We start from the raw sequence: 17,751 nt of genomic DNA, 5'->3' as shown, positions 1-17,751 counted from the left end.
GCCATGTGACGAAACGGCGTACAGGCAGTTCAAGTCGGATAGATGCAGGGCGGGGGCATTTGTAGTAAGTAGCAGTGCTACGTACACGCCATTCTCAGAACATAGGTTAGAGGACTTGCAAGCACAGGGGACTTACGCTAGGAATCTGAACCTAATAAGAATCTAATAAGGATTTAGGAGCAAGGCACTTTGCCCGTGCTGTGTGTGTTGTCAGTTACCTTGACGACAGCTCCTCTGCAGTGATTTGGTATCATTACGTTTACACGCTCAGTGAGAATCAGGGAACAGGCACTTGCCGAACTTGCGACGCACAAAGGAAAAGGTAAACGAGTAGCCCAGTGATGAAAATCGGGTGGGCCAATATGGAATTTCTACGCCTACTGGTTGTTGTTTTAGGTAAGTTTACCGAACTAATCACACGCACAGATGGAAGATTAAACATAGCAAATGTGCTTCTCACTCCCAAGTTCTATCAGAAAGGTTTCTGCCGGCAAAACTGACGATCGTTAAAAGGACCTGGTCACCACATAGACTCACATAGTCAAAAAGCGACCAAGGTGCTTTAAAAGGAACAATCACTGGAATCCGTGTACTCAAGTTTTTTTTTTTTTTTTTTTTTTTGCAAGTTTATTGTGCGTAGAAAAAATAGGTCACAGGTGTTCTTTGATTAATTTCATTTTTTGAAACCAACAAATTTGAACGGCGTGTAGGTCGGTATTTTCCAAATGCCATTGGTACATGTATTAGTTTTTAATGACAATAAATCACTACATGTACCAGTATTCAAGTATGCTATGCATTTGATTTGCACGTTCTGCAACCAGCAGTAACCCTACACAGGGGACTTGGAACGCACCTACTGTAGTTAATGTATGAATTGTACTCAGTAATTGTTCCTCTGATTGAATCTCATGTAACACGCTTTACAGACTATTTTTCATTTCAACATCTCACAAGATTATGTTATGGGCACATGGCCAGACCTGGATGTTTTGTACCCTTTATCTTCCATTGAGAGACCGTGTGCACATGATCTCTTTGAACCCCAGGTGGTATAAAAATCAATTCAACTTTCGTTTTACTCTGCGCTGGCCGTTATTACTCTACCAAGAATGTTCTACAACCTGTAGTGATATAAGTTCAGGAATCAAGTCGGGTCTACCTTTTATTATGAAAGCTCTGTTACTCATCATGTTCTTAATAATATAATATTGTAACACAATAATAATGATGATGATGATGATGATTATGAGAAGTACAGACTGCAGAACTTTACGGTCCTGGGATTCAGGCTTCATTCACATGCAATGTCTATTTTCTAAATTCTATTTTCTATTCGCGCTATCTTATGATCACGGTCTGTGCACTGAATATCCTGCCGCGTAATTACTGGCAGCGAGAGCCAGTTACTTATAGTAACTTATAGTAACTGGCTCGCGCTGCCAGTAATTACGCGGCGGGATATTCAGTGCACAGACCGTGATCATAAGACATGCCGCAAATAGAAAATAGAATTTAGAAAATAGACATTGCATGTGAACGAAGCCCTAGAATTAATTGTGTTCCTAGTTGTGCTGCCAAATCCGAAGTTTTTATGTGAATATTTGTGGCACTAGTGCAAGTTTCAGAACATCATTGGGATATTTCCATTGGAAAGTCAGAGATTTCAAATATCTCTCAAGAAAAATGGCGGCATTGATGGATAGGTTGGTTGAGAAGGGTGGTGGGTGGTGGAGAAATTTGAAAATATATTGATTGCTTTTTACAGTATGATGAAGGATGGGGTAGGAAATTGGAGGAAGAAGATATGCAACCCAGTTGAGGTCTTAGAAAACTGAAAGAGCATTCAGTTTTTTTTTTGACAAAAACTTAAGCATAACTCCAGTTAAATATATCTAATATGTCTACACCAAGACCAGATATCTTAACATAGAGATAGGATGGTCAGTTATCTGGTCAAGCCCTGGCCATCACCTGTTCACCTAACAGCTGGGGGTTAGTGGGCCACTGCTAATTAATTGTTCCAATCTGGGGGAAGTAGCCAAGTTTACTGGATTATCTAGCTTATGTTTAGATTAGCAGTATATGATCTCCTTGGATTAATTATGTGGTGGGGATCTGAGGGACGCGGGCAAATAATAGATGAATTTTATCCATGTCCATTGTATCTATCCCCTTTATACGAAAGTGTGAGAGAGAGGGAGAAGGGATAGAGAAATGAAAATAATGATACTTTACTGAGATAAAAATTTGTTTGCATACATACATGATAGCCATTCTACTACCATTTAACTGCAGTGGATTGAAAGGACAGAAGACTATTAATTTATTATAATAAAATATCACGAAATTGTGCAAAGACAAACTAAAAATGAAAAATGATGAATTATCAAGAGATAAGAATGTTCAGAATGAAACAGCAAGAAAACAAAACAAAAAAGGCCTATGTTGAAAGAGGATATAAGAAGAAATTAAAACAGAAAAAAAGGTTTAAAAAAGTAGTGAAAAGGGAACTTAAGGAGACAAGTGAAGAAGGAAGGAAAAGGAAATATTATAGTAGTATTAAGTACAAGTGAGTCTGATTGCCTTGCACATGTTCAGTATGACTGTTGATGTTATTCTAGCTTATGTTTTTAACACCCCACTATGATGATAAGTGGATTATTGCCTTTTCCTGGCCTGTTGTATTCTTGAAGGCTTGGCTTTGAAAAAGTGACTTTTTGACTCTATGCAAACGGAAAATATTTTTTCAGTAATTGTTTGTAAGTTGTGAGCCAGTGTTTGAGATAATACATGCATAGGAGTTCTACATTTTGATCTGAATGTGTTTTATAAACCATTGACATTTCAGGAATGAGAAAAACACAGTGTATTAGGTTGACCTAAATCTGGGCTTGTTTGTACCTAGTTTGGACTTTGCCAGTTCATGTTGTACTTGGGTGTGGTCTAGCTGGAAAAGTTGGCAGTTTTCAATCATAATCATGAAGAGCTCCACTATCACAGTTGTGTAAGTGGATTGCAATCGAGGGATGTAGTATCAGGTGTCACAATAATATATTGACTAAGATGCATGATCATATGGAGCTTTCACCAATTACTTACCAGTAATTCAGTGTATCTGCCTTGAATGCCTCTATCTGACTATTCACTGATGTAAAGGGTCAATTTCACTTATACAGTTTTAACTAATTTAGGCTTATTAATGTTAAAGAAGAGATTTTCTGTGAGCTATTTAATCATTTAGAGACAGCATATGCTTTTCTCTGTTCTCTCTCTTCCTCACTTTTTCAAGCCAATTATTGGGTACAGGTAAAGTGCATGGCAATTTTCAAAGAACAGAGAAATAGCAGGGAACTGAAATAACTATAACAATAAACACATAATTACTTGAGGCAGAATGAGAAACGAAAGAAAGAAAAAACCTGTACAGAAATGTTCCTGGAGATATTGTTTCTGTAGAGTAATGGACTACTCCAGGCAGCAAATTGGTTGCTGATGACAGGAAAGAGGTTCAACAAAGGTTGAAATAACAACTGCATGTGCTTGAAATTCACATCATGTAGGCAAATATTCCCCACTGTATCTGTAAGGGAGAGTTTATATGTTTATGCTCTAATATGTTGCAATGGGATGGTTGATTATGGCGTATCATATAGGCATTACAGGCAGTTCCAGAGGTGGGATACCTACATTTAGGTCACAGAAGAAGCAAATTTTCAGGTCCTCACCATGCATATTTGAATCAGATAAAGAACAAGTCTTGGTAAAGCTGAGGGCAAGGGATATGTCCCATAGCTCCACTTTGAGTTCTGAAACTATGAAAGTCATTGCCAACAGTGAGCAAGGCCACTTGTTCTCCCAAGTATATTTTCACCCTAAGTGAGAGTGGGTGTGAGTGGTACAGCTATCTTTTCTTGTAATCTTAAGTTTATTTACACAGACACTTATGGGATCTCAAGTTTAAGAGCCTATGGAAGCTCTCGTTGAATTTTTTACAGGAGAGAGAGGGGGCCGTGTTAAAAACCAAAAACCAAATTCTGATTGTTTATAACAAAAAATTACTTACTTATAACTTCATTAAAACAGAGACTTGATTACAATCTCTTTTTATATTTAATTAGATTTAAATCTCACAGACACAGAAAGGGAAATCTTCAATGCAACAATAGCTTATTAGAATGAGCCAGATACATATTTTACCAACCATCGGTGAAATAAAAGGTCAGTGAGAGGAAATGTAGGAGTGAAATGCCAGATGGATGTGGCTTTGGGGTTGCCATGATTCTAGCAAGCATACTGATAACAAGTGGCATGCCTTGTGGCTTGGAAAGTTTAAAAGTGGTATTACATAACTATTCTTGAAAAGTACCTTTAAAAGGCATGGCTGGTAAATGCTTTTGTTAATATGCAAGTTTTTCTAGTGATTAGCGTTACCTTCAGAGAGAGTGGGGGGAGAGAATTTTGTGTGATCAGCTGTAGCAGTGGCGCATTACAATACATGTAAAATATCAACCCTAATGTTAATTTCAAATAGTACAATGTAAGAACATCATTTCTGAAAGTATATACTTGATAACTGTTGCATGCTCAGATATAACATTGTACTGCGAATTTTTGGTAATTATGGTAAGACCATTGGACTTTCTGACTGAATTAAGATTTCTTGTGGAATGAGGACAATGCAGTGTGAACATAGCCACCTCAGGCTGCACAGCCTTCACCTCTGTCTGATTATCAAAATATCTGCCTTGGTACCCTGGGTACATGTGGAATAGAAGTCTCTTGTTGACTGACATGTTTACACAAGCAATATGGCCTAGGAGTTGCTGTATGCTGTGTATGGATATATACATCCTCAGGAGTGTCTGGTGTGGACGTACAGACATCCACACATTGACAAAGCTATTGTTCTTAGTTGCCGCCCTGAGTTTCAGAGCCCTTTGGGAACACACTTCCAGACCTGTTGATAGCCAGCAATTTCAAAGGGGCGGGGTCTTTTTCTGTAAAGACGGACTTTATAAACCCTTGAACCAACTTGACAAATGGCATAAAGAACTGATATCAAATTCTGATTCAAAGCCGACATTTTCCAGTCATAGGGATGGTTCCTTTGAACCCACTAACCACCTTGCTTACAGGTCTGTGCCTGTATGACCAACAGCATAGCCTTGCTCCCAGTGCTGTCAGGTGATAGTAATTAAGGGTACACATAACATTACTTGGGTTGAAAAGATTCACCACCTGTAGCCTGAGAAATGGTTGGTAATAAATTGATGGAATACTTTATGATTAATCTGTATCAAAATAGAATCTGATTATCTATATATAACTTAATGAATGAACTACACATTGAATGCTGAATTGAAAAAAAAAACTGTATTTTTAGAGATAAATTCCTCCCTATGTATACAGACCTAAATAATACACTGTACTAACATAAACTCTCTTGTGCTAAACTTTTTATGTGTGTTTTTTCCGCCTTGTGAAACACTTAATTTTTATTTGATATGTTGGAGACATTTTATATTCAAAAGCAGCCATGGCAAATTGTATGGTATCTGTTTTTCGACCATTAAATCATGAATTGCAGCCACAGAAGTGTATGCATTAATGATATCTTTATCCGTCTCTTGATTTTCTTTGATATTGACTTGGGTTTTCTGGAACTAATCCAAGCATTTTTTTCCACCTCAAAAAATAGAAGGTTTGGGAGAGTGATAATGGAGAAGATCCTACTAATTTATTAATTAATGGATCATCACCAAAATATAATCAATTCTATCTTGAACATTTGTGACCTATCCCAAAAATTCATCAAAATCCAGCCATTGCTTTTTGCATAATGCTGGGCACAGACAAGCTAACAATAACAAAAAACATAACCTCCTCCATTGTTGGATGTAATAATAATAATTATTATTATAATAATGATAATACACATTCATTTTTTTAGACTTATTGTGTCTGAATCTGTCGCATGCACATGGCAAGTGTGATTTTAGACACACTTTTTAGTTTATACGATTTGTTTGGAATGAATAACAGATGGTGACTTCTCAGTTGAAACAATACTACAGGTCATATGCCAGTTTTGGTTGTAGTTTTTCTTGAGGTTGTATTTCACCAGAAACTGTCGAGTAAGAGTCATGCAAAGAGGGTATATGTGATTTGATTAATGGCCTTAGGAAATTTATATGAGGTGTCCTTACAAAAAAGTTGTCTTGTTACAAACTTAAGTCATGCCCATTGACAGACAGACGAGACATTCTGATGCATAAAGTTGCCTATTGTTTGAAATGCTTTTTTGACAGGAATTAGGGTGGGCCCTAAAATATGGATTTATATGTTGTGACAATTTGATGTGCATGGAACAGCCCTGTCATCCAACCCTTTTTAACCAAACTAAAAATTGCCAGTACACATCAAACATGCAGTCTGATAATAAACCAAAATAGCATGTCTCTATAAGTTAGATTTTTACAGATGTATTGCCATTTTTATTCAAGCCATTGTGAGAAAAAGTGGTTTCATTTGGGTGTCAGCTGGCTTTTTCCTTTTTTTTTCATGTCTGGTTGAAATGTTCTGGTTTATGCTTTCCTGTCATCAGATAGAATTCTGAATTTTTTACCATCTGTCCAAGCAAGATGACACCCATTAAGTGCAAGATTTCTGAGAACAGGCAATTTCAGTTTTTGTCTGAGATTTGATCGTGGTTTGAATGGTTCTAAATTTCTGCTAATGTTCCTTACAAAGAGTCAGAAAGTGTGAAAGTTTTTTTTGACAGAGACCTCATGTTTTAATCATAATGTCAAATTCTTTTTATGTCATCTTCTTTTTGAGTTCTCTGAATGAATTGCAAACAATATTTCATATCGGTATTTTACAGCATTTATAAAATTAATTAAAAATTTTTACATTTCCCAGTGACTCCAGTGAAGTAACATAGAAATATTGATGGGATTCCATGAAAAAAACTCACTTGTTTGGTATGCAATGAATCATTATCATGTGTGCAATGTAATTTCTCATACCTTTGTTTCAGTGAATAAACCAAAGCTCTTCATGTTATATTAGGAGAGCTATATTCTTGTGGTTGAAGAAGGAAACCTATGCATCATTATTCGCAGTTTGCAACACCCTGCTCTAGTGAGCCACGCCCAAAAAGCGGCTTCTCTCACTGTGCACAGCAGATAGTGTTGTATTTATAGAGTCATTCTGAAGCAGATTGCTCAGATAACATTGGTGTTGGAATGAAGGTGTGGTGTTTTAATTCTAACAAGCAACAGAATTATACCTGCCTTGGGCACCAAGATGAGATGTATGGCCCTGTCTGTGGATTGGAAACAACGATTGGGTAGTTTTCAGTATAAAACATTTGAAGGGAACTTGTTATCTCTGCCATGCAGGACTGCCAGAACATGCAGATTACCAATACCTTTTTGGGGCCCTAACAACAAACACGTAGTCTCCAACTAGTGTGTTAATATCTCCCTGTTGGACCTTAAAAAATTCCTGGTTTGACTTAGATAAGCTAGTTCACTAAAGTATGGATATCTCATCAGTTTTAATTTGGCAATTTTCTTTCAGATATTATTTTGGGTGTTTTGAATAATGTGTTTCGTTAAGTAAATAAACTTTGTCACATGACATGGTTAGACATGTGCTTTACTAATTTGCCTGATGGTGAAAACATAGTATTACATGTATATGTAGTTAGGTAAAGGTGTAAAACATATTTTTTTGGCAAACACCTCAAAAACAAACAACGAAGAAAAGCTACCAGAACCTGAATATACCAGTACTAGTACTCACCTTGATGTCATAGCATGCTACAAAACAATTACATGTACAAGTTGAAATTTTGAAAGTGGAAAATCCAATAACCTTTTGAAGTAAAAGACATCTTGATGGTTAATGGGTCCTGTTAACAGAATGACAATTATGGGAGAACATCTGTAGAATGCAGATGATTTGTTTATCTGTGCTATTTGACATTGCTTTGGCCACATAGACAAAGGTCACAAAGCCTCCTGGCATAGCTGCCCTGAGAGCTTCAAATCTGTATGTGATGATGGATCCTGCCAACTGAAATGTTGGGCTGTGAAATTGGATCAAATGTCATATGTTTCAGACTTGATTGACATCATTTAGTAAAAGAAAAATATTTTTCTTTGACTGAAAAAGCTGTGTATTTCTTGTGAAAGAACTTTTTTGATTTACTAAAACTCTCATGAGCATAAATTTCCCTAAAACATTAACTTATATTGGCTGCGTAAAAAATGGAGAAGATTTTGTTTTTGGCCAGGCAGATTTCTCATCATAAAACAATATTCTTTAACTTAAATATGATGGAGATTTGTTTGAATTAGCTAGTTTTTTCAACTATTTCAACATAAAATGTAGAGATAGAATGAAAAACAACTACTGGTAATATTGAAAAATTTGACATCAGAGAATCCTTTCCGTCTGATGCTGAATGTCTTGTCAGTAAATGCTGCTTTGCCAGCTGCAGACATCTGACCTACTGCAGACCATCATTCAAGATATGGCACCATTCACAAATATGAATCTGCCATTTTTTTAGGATGAAGGGGGCAGGGGGGTGCAGACATGGAGGATAGAATGAACATTACTCAGGAGGAACTTCATTGTGTCATCACTGTGAAATAGGGTCTTGCTATTGCTCCTTACTCAAGCATTTTGTTTTTATTACTCTGAATAGAAGTGTCAGTGCAGTTACATTGATGGCTTATTTACTCTAAAATGCTTTTACACCCACAAGTCATTACTTCTGAAGTCAGCAACCTCAAAATGAAATTCAAGAAATGACGTTTCTCGGTCAATTGTGGTGCTCTGAGTAAAGGCAGAGACAATTCTTGGGTAACCTTAAAAGTCAGTTGACAATAATATCAAACACCATTGGTCATCATGTCTGTCTGACATATGTTGAGCAAAGATATGAAACCTCACCATTTTAGGCATATATTTTCTAATTAGTGACAAGTATACATACTGTATCATTGAACATAATTGATAATATTGATAACAGTCTTGTTTATGAAGCCCAAACTATAATTGGTGTGTCTTCAGAATTGTCTTATCAAAGCAATTGTACATGTAGTTACAAGAAGCAAACAGTTAACTTTTGCTTCTCCCTCTGGGGTTCGCCTTATAATCCGAGGGTTTATTGTTCTGATATAGATACAGTGTATGCACCCTCTTTTTGCTCACCACTTGTTTGTGTCTGAACAATCACATGTCTGTTTCCTTATTTAAAAGAAAAAGTTTTTTTCTAAAAAGACTACTGCAAATAATGCTTAAGCCAGGTGTTGAAAATAAGTGCATCCATGCATGTTCTTTTAGAATAATAGCTAGTGAATTTACCCCAAGCAACATTGTGCAGCATAATAAATCTATCAAGTCAAAGGCCATGGTTCTCAACATGCTGCCTTTGTAATAAATACTATTTGGCTTAATATGACTCAACCTCTTTTTATATTGTTTTCACATTGGCATTTCAACTATTCTGGGCTCTCCTAAAAGGCAGAGTTTGATCCAACAAGTGGGATGACATCAAAACCCCAAGCTAACCATCTAAAATAAACTCGTGAAAATTAAGAAAAAACCAAGCAACAGGGAGGGGTGGAGACTTAAACACACACATCAGTGAACATCATTTGAAGTCTAGTTTTTTCAGTCAACCACATTTCAGTTGATTCTAATTAGCATTTAGCATGTGGTTTTAACAGTTTGCAGAGTGGGCTCTTACCAATGCCTAGTAGTGGCCTGTTGGTTCTTACATACCCTTCTTTTCATGTGGCATGTGTTATTCCAATCTTTGGAACTGTCCACCAGAACCATCTTGGGCAAATCAGTGCCAGCAAGATCAAAGCTTTTTTTTCTTGTTGGAGATTTAGGCTACTGGGTGGACCCATATATTAGCTGGCTCTTTATATTTCAAGGCTATATAATTTCATAAGAATTTCTTAAAAAGGAATATTTCTCATGTGAACAAAAAGTTAGTCACTAGCCGGTTGCATACTGAGCCCATCTTATCATAAATAACATTGCAAAATGGTTTTGGTTGAAGTTTTAGGATGTGACTGTATATCCTTAGCACAATATCAGGCCTGCTGTAAATTTGCAGCAAATTTATAAAAAATTTGCTGCAATATTGCAGCAAACTAAATTTTTACTTGCAAATTTGTAGCAAATTTTGCTGCAATATGGCTGCAAATTAGCAGCAAGGAAATTTTTCTTGCAAACTCCTGCAAACATGTTGCTGCAAACTTTTCATTTTGCTACATCCATTAAAGAGAGTGTGTAGAAAAGTACTTTGGTTTTCATTTTTGTAGTTTCTAAATCAGAAATTGGTTTGAATATTCACTACCCAGTAAATGTAATAACCAGAGGAATTAATTAACAAAGAAATCTTCTGTATTTTCCATCCTGCATCAGATTCTGACAAAACCCATGCTTCTTTGAATCCTTTAAATGGAGCCCATAGTGCTTGGTTAAGAACCAGTACAAATAGTTGTTGACATAAATGCACCCCCTTTTCCATCACCCTTGAAATTACCTTGGTAATTTCAAGTGTTCATTTCTTGGAAATGTACATGTGAAAATTACCTGTTGGTTTAAAGGTACACAGGTGGAGTTACTTACCCATAAGGTCACCTACATAGACCTGTATGTTTTTTCCTGAGGATACTACATGTACTAGTATATTAATAGCAAGGGATGGTGGACATTTCCTAAATCTCTTTATATTTATAGATTAATAAGTGAAATGAGAGACCCGAAGTTACCTTTTCATGGACTTTATGGGGTTACTAAATATGAGATGGTTCTCCTGGGTTTGTACACCAGATAAGAGGTTGATTAAGGTTTCTAAGGTCGCCAATAAATTCTGTGGCTCTGCTTGAGGTTTGTTCTTTAGGGTCAGGTAGAAAGAATTCTTATTCCCCAATGAGTAAACAAATACTTTTGACAAAATTTATTTTCTTTTATTTATAAATGCAAAAGTGTACCATAAACAAGAAAGATTATTTCATTGATGGTTACAAAAATGTGATGGTATTTCATGAAACAGCGTTACATTGGCTTTTCAACACACAGATTTAATTTAAATAGTCAGCTGTAGGTTATGGCCCAGTAATTAATTATGGGTAAAATATCAACATATACCTATGGAAGCTAGGGTACATCTTTCTTTGTTTATAAGTGTTGATTATTTTGATAACATTTTACCAATTCTGCAGTGTGAAGTGAGGGCATAGATAGCTAAACAGAGTATTGTCTTTCACTTACAAATGGTTGCGCTTTTGTACATAGCTCTTCATACAAATTGAGCATGTTTTTTCTGTCATGTTTGTCAATTCACCCCTCCCCCTCCTAATTAAAAAAGGAATAGTTCAGTTTTGGCTATAGGTTCCTACAGTCTGTTCTTTTGAGAGCAGAATTGTAGTTATTAATAATAGTAATTAAAAATATTACTATTATAGTAACTTTAATTATAGAGTCATGACTCAAGTAACTGACAATTAAGGCTCCTGTTATTCTTAAGTACTTGTACCAGTCACCCTAAACAACAGTAATTTTACAACCAGAAAGAATGTTGTGAAATTGATACTTTCTGAACCTCTCCCAATAGGTGCCTAGTTTCACCTCAGAGAGCGATTAAGAGCATTGACCTCTTTTTCTTCAACAACAACAAGGGTACAATACATGTTTTTGGCAATAATGTTTCATGGATTGTTGTCCTGAAGTACAAGCCGTTCATACAAGTAAAATTGAGACCAATTCCGAAGATCTCTGAATTCTTTGAAACTTCAAGGATATCAGTCTACTGTCCCACTGTTCCTGTATTTTCCCGTGGCCTGGTCATATGTTCCCCACCCCCTCCCTTTATTCTCATCATAGACAATTTGATATATGAGAAAAAAGAAAAAGTCAACAATTTTTTATTACAACCTTGAACTGAATTGAACTGAATTGATTGAAAAAAAGTGGCAAACAAACAGTCTGATACTCTTGTCACTTGTCCTTAAAAAGTTTCAGTTAAAACAATCCTAGATGAGATCTTAAACAAAATCAAGGCTTTTCAATGTTTGCAATGGTTCCAGTGTGTGTGCGTCTTTGGGTTACCTGAATTAAGGTGAAGTTTCAGGTTATAGCTTCCTTGATATATATCAACTCACAGAGAAGGGAAATAAACACTCGGCTGAGATCTGTTTTATCTTGTGTTTCACATTTTATGGCTTAACAAGCTCAAATCCCCTAGGGTGCATTGAGTCTCTAAGTGAGTTGAAGAGCTTCTTGCACAGATGCAGTATTACTAACTCTAGTAGGACTAGGGCTTTTTTTACTATTTCTAAAAAAAAAGTATTTTGGTTTTTTTGCAAATGATTTGATATTAAACAAGTGTGCACTGAGAAATGATGTTTCACATTTTTCATGAAATTTTATGTTTTATTATATTAGTGACAGTCAACTAGCTACCAGTCCATGTATTGGGGGGGGAGTGATTTCCAATATGTCAAAAAATGAAAAAAAAGGCTGTTTCTTCCTTTTTATTTGAAATGGTCAAAATAAAATGAAAAATCAACCTCAATTCTTGTTTATGTTACCTTTTCTGCATGATCTCTGTGTCAGTTGCCATACTGTATAAAATGTGAGTGTCGGTAATTGTGACCTGAGAAATATACATTTACCCGAGCACTATGTGTACAACCCAAGGAGAGAGATATTGAATGGTACAGTGCCAGTATATGTTTTTAAAGCCTTAATTTTCCTCAGATTAGTTCAACAAGAAGCTATTTATGAACTTAACTGTGTTCAAAATCCTGGCTTGGATTGCTTTAAGAATAGATAGATTTGAATAAAATCATAAAATCTTGCACCAACCAATCATCAGGCTCAATGCTTCTCGGTATTCCTCGATAAAGTGTCATTAGCTTCACTTTTAGGACCATGTCAGCATCAATTCTTGCCCAGGTTTAGCTTAAGTTGTGGAAACAATCACTTAACTGTTTCCGACCAATTAAGATAATGGAATTCCCTGCTGCTAAAGTGCCAGTAACGGCAGAAATGTTGGACATCATCTACGACAACACACCCTTCGTCATGATGGAGACACAGATATCAAACCAAAGGCGAGACATTGAATAGAGATTGAATTTTTTTAAAGCGAAAGTAAACTGAATAAAATTTTGCTGTGGCTATAGTAGAGATTCATGTGAGACCTGGGCATTGTGAAAAAGTGATTTAATATAGGTGGTGCTGGTTTTGATTTTATTGTGATCATTATATGACCTGAAGCAGTTGGTGTAAGGGTTAAAAGCCTGCGTGGGAGGCTATAAAAGATATAGCCACACAAGAATTATACAAGGATTTATTGTTCTGTTTTATGAATTTGATGTTACACATACCAAAGTCAGATCTTATTTATTTATTTATACACATATTTCTTGCTTTTCATATTTTGGTGTGTTTACTTTGTTTAGTCTATTTTGCCTCTTAAGGTATGAGGTCATCTTTCTCTCATGCCTTCCAATTTACTGGTGTGAACTTTCAAACCAGAAGTATGTTGAGAAGGTACCGTTGGTGAGTTTTGAGATTTTGTCTCTATTAGAGAGAATTATGTTCAAAATAATATGTGTATCGAGTAACTACAAATCTTGACTTTCTTCCTCTCAAATATGCCTATGAAATATTGCTCAGGTGTTGAACTATTGAATGCCTCAATTTTAGTGTGCATTTAGTGGGTACATTTTATACATGTACACTGTAACTGTATTAATGACGTATTTTAATGCATGCACACTAGAATTAAGGCAATAACTCCACACAGTTATCACACACACACACACACACACACTTTGTTACCAACTTTGCCTTGAAATTAAGACAGCTAGTGATGAACGTTCTCTCTTTTCTTGAAACAAATTTTTTATTTCTTGATTCATTGTGTTCCCTAATAAAGATCAGATGTCATGCAGTATCATATAGTGTTTTGCCAGGTTTCATTCAGCTGGAAGCTTGTTATAAAAACAAAAATAATCTTGTTTTTGTGTTCAGAATTATTGAGTCAGCTTGATGAAGTTATGTCTAATACAAAGCAAGGTGCAGCTTTACAAATTCACGTCTCACAAAACAAAAACAATTGATTTAAAATTAACCAAACATTTATCAAGAAGTTTCAGCCTTGAGTCATGCTACTTTTATCTTTGTTAGTGTGGTAAGTTCTCAATTATTTTAAGCAAAATATTCCCTACAGTGGTCTAAAGTGATATTTAATCAGTAGTTCCTTAAATTTTGACTTTATTTTTTGGAAAAAGGAAACATTTAAATAAGATGGTTAAAGTTTGATTTTTGTTATTACTTTGTTACTCAGGATAATGAATCATGAGATAATAAAATGCTTGGAAAATGTTTTGTGTAAAATTTATTAAGAATTATCCTAAAAATAATGATATTTATACAAGGTGGGATTTCACACAACATATCCGATTGGGGGGGAGGGGGTTAAGCAGAAATGAAGGTGGAATTAAACTGTAAATCATGATATTAAAAAAGTACAGTACATGTATTAACAAGCATAGATGGTTGCTAACATTACTTGGAAAAGTAGGGACTGTCTAGATCTGACAATTTTAATATCAGTTGATTTTATGTTTGTTGAGTTTTTCCATATTTTATCATATGGAAAGGGGGTGGGGAGAATTGCGAACCTAAAAAGTGACTCATCCTGGCATTCACTGAAGTATGATTTACAGCTTTTCAGGAATAAAGAAGAAGAGCGGATGTACCATGCCTGCTTCAATAGAGATAAAAGAGAAGATCTATCTTGCTGTACAAATACAGCCAAAAAAAAAAGATTACGTTGGGGTTTGTTCGGGGGGGGGGGGGGGGGGGGGGGGGGGGCGGGGGGGGGGGGGGCGGGGGGAGTGAAACATCTGATTCCAAAACATCTGTTTATACAAACCTGAAAATATAAATGATTGCTTGATGCAGGAAAATGGTGATAATAAAATCAAGTGTTTTTTCAAAATGGCAATGTCAAAAAACTATGAATAAAGGAAAAGAAAGATGTAGATGACTCAGAAGAGAAAACAAAAGAGTACACTATATGTTTAGCAAATGGTCATTTTTTATTTTCATGAATAATACATGTTGTTAGTTATTGTTAGAATTTGAATTTAAATATTTTTGTCAACAAAGCACTGATTTTACTTAACAACTAATTTTCTGAAACAAACAGTGATCTAGAAAGAGCCCAAGACATCAAAAAGTTTTTAAAATATACAGATACATGTTGTGAAGTAAACTGAGCCCCATGAGGTCTGATTGAGGTGGTGTGGTTTTCTCAGCTTTTCACAGTCTTCACATATATCAGAAATGATAGCGTACAGAGTCAGCTCAGGAACAAATAGGCTCCATTGCTGAAAATGTCAGGTCAGAGAAGACACGTTCGAGTTTACTTTCTGCACCCCCTCCTCATTTTAGCACAAGTTTCATTTTCCAAGCATTTTGTCACAATGAAAAAAAAAAGGGAAGAGCTAAAGACAGGGTGTCGCACTTGTTTTTCTATGAAATTCATGTGCGCAGACTGATGACAAATGGTATTCTTTCATTCTGAAAAACAAAAGTAAATCATATATAATTGCCTCAAACAATTTGATATGACACAGACTTGCAGGAGATACTGTTTTTTTTTTTTTTTTTTTTTTTTTTTTGAAGAAAAAAGAAGGACGTTGAGTCTCTATGGTGCATGAATGGCAATTAGCAAAAGTAAGTTTTTATGCAAAATGCACCTGTGTTGAATTAATCAGTCAATCAATCATCACTTACAATGAAGATAAAAAATGTTGATAGCTAGCAAACCAAAAAGTTGACTTGAGCTTAGAAGGATCGGGGGAGGGAGGGGGGGGGTTCTGTATGAATCTTAGTTGACTAAGTTGACTAAGATCTCCATGTGAATGCTGTTACACTGCTCCTGATAGGGTAAGATGTACCCATGTGACCATGTAACCTTGGTAATTAAGTTCTTAGCCAGGGAACCTGACTTAAGTTTTTTGTGAAACTGGGACCAGGACCCAAGTCCCAGTCCCACTTTGGAATGCACCAGGTCAGGACGAACATGAACTGTCAGTATTTGTTTTAACCTCTGAAGCCATGCACATCTTATTGAAGGAAACGACTTCAAGTAGCTATTTCCTCATTCATTTCATATGGTGTGAAGATACATTTTTCACCTCAAGTACAGTCATTTTTCAACTCGTTTATTCAATTAGTACCAATTACCAATTTAAGTTTCACCAGGGATGCATTTATCATTATCCTGAGTAACCTTCCCAGTCAGATTCTACATATTTCCTTTTATGACATTACTTGGAAATTAGGTTAACAGTACAATACTGCAACTTATTCCAGAGGAAATCGCCATGTAGGGGTCCATGTTCCACCCTACCCAGGTTCTTCTAATATTTTACCTGTCACTGATGCATGGGAGAGGGAATATCACCACAAACTCACATCTTCAGTTCCAAGTCTAAAGTCCTTTATTAAGTCCAAGCATTCAGCCTTTATACACATTATCTCCAGAGAATCTATCTGCATGCCACAGTGGCAGCAACTCATTTAAATACTAATTGCAATGCAATAGATAACAATTGAGGGCTTCTACTTTTAAGTTACATCAGTTCTACTTATCAGGTATACCTATACAGAGGATGATAAATATTCATTCAAGACTGAAGTAAGGTGAATGATAATATGCTGACTGATTACAAGTATAAACATAATATGTAAATGAGTGATTTCATCACATGCATTTAGTGGACCTTAACATATTCCTTCTTTTCCCACAAAAAAAAATTATGGTTACATAATTTTTTGAAATAAAGATTCCACAGAATGCTCAAAGATACAATTTTAACAGCTAAACACTTATGCAAAATATCTATGTCATGATTCAATTACAAAAAAATCCATATATTATTCTGTCAAATATCATTTCTTTAACTAACAATTGTAATTAATTCAGTTCATTGTCTATTCCATTGCTGTACAAAGACGTCATTATTCTAATGAAATTAAATTTGAATTTTTATGCTTCCAAAATATTTTGAAAAAGAAAAATGTCCAGTTATCATACAGATGGTTTAAATAACATCTTTTCTAATGGACTGTACATTTAAAATCTCATCAGTTAAACAATTCAGTATCAGGTATATCACGAAATTAAATTCTTTCTTCCATAACACATGTTGGAAATTTAACATTTTTAAATAAAAAAAATACCGTCACATATTCTTTATAATTCAATTAAACCGTATCTGTAAACACAATTTATCTTGTTATTTTCAAATATGTAGGTCATGAATTATTTGGTGCAATTTTACTTAGAATATTAAAACAAGAATATCAAATACTGAGCCAAGTGTAAAATATCTATAAATCTCATTTTTCTGAACCTACAGTGCAGCCCTAACTGATGCATTATCCTTTAACTGAATAAAAAAATCATTTCTTAATTTGCAGTGTGGAAGAAGTGTCCATTTTAGTTTCTTTGCCATAAACTTTCTCTGCACCTTTTTGTTGTCTCTGTTAAAGTCCCATTTTACACCTGTCCATTCTTTTGCATTCTCATAAACATTTTCTGTGTCTGAACCTTGTTTGTCTTCATTCTCTACAACTTTAAGTACCTCCTCACTTGCACTTTGTTCTTCATTCTCTTCAACTTCTTCC

The 17,751-nt window shown here is 35.4% G+C and overlaps 1 protein-coding gene across 4 annotated transcripts in view; it reads left to right on the top strand.

Moving 5' to 3' along the window:
* Window positions 1-78: 78 nt before the first annotated feature.
* Window positions 79-17,751, top strand: part of LOC106178367 (uncharacterized) — a 35,338-nt gene continuing 17,665 nt past the window's right edge. For 2 of the 4 annotated variants that reach the window (XM_013561514.2, XM_013561513.2), the window contains exon 1: window positions 79-396. In XM_013561514.2, coding sequence (XP_013416968.2) covers window positions 342-396 — 55 coding nt within the window. In that variant the 5' untranslated portion in view covers window positions 79-341. The remainder of the gene's footprint in view (window positions 397-17,751) is intronic. The other 2 variants (XM_013561515.2, XM_087015127.1) reach the window with 2 other exon arrangements.

The sequence above is a fragment of the Lingula anatina genome, chromosome 6, assembly GCF_051362555.1.
Source record: "Lingula anatina isolate TDL-2025a chromosome 6, LinAna3.0, whole genome shotgun sequence".
Classification (NCBI taxonomy): Eukaryota; Metazoa; Brachiopoda; class Lingulata; order Lingulida; family Lingulidae; genus Lingula; species Lingula anatina.
This window is presented reverse-complemented; position numbering and strand designations above follow the sequence as displayed.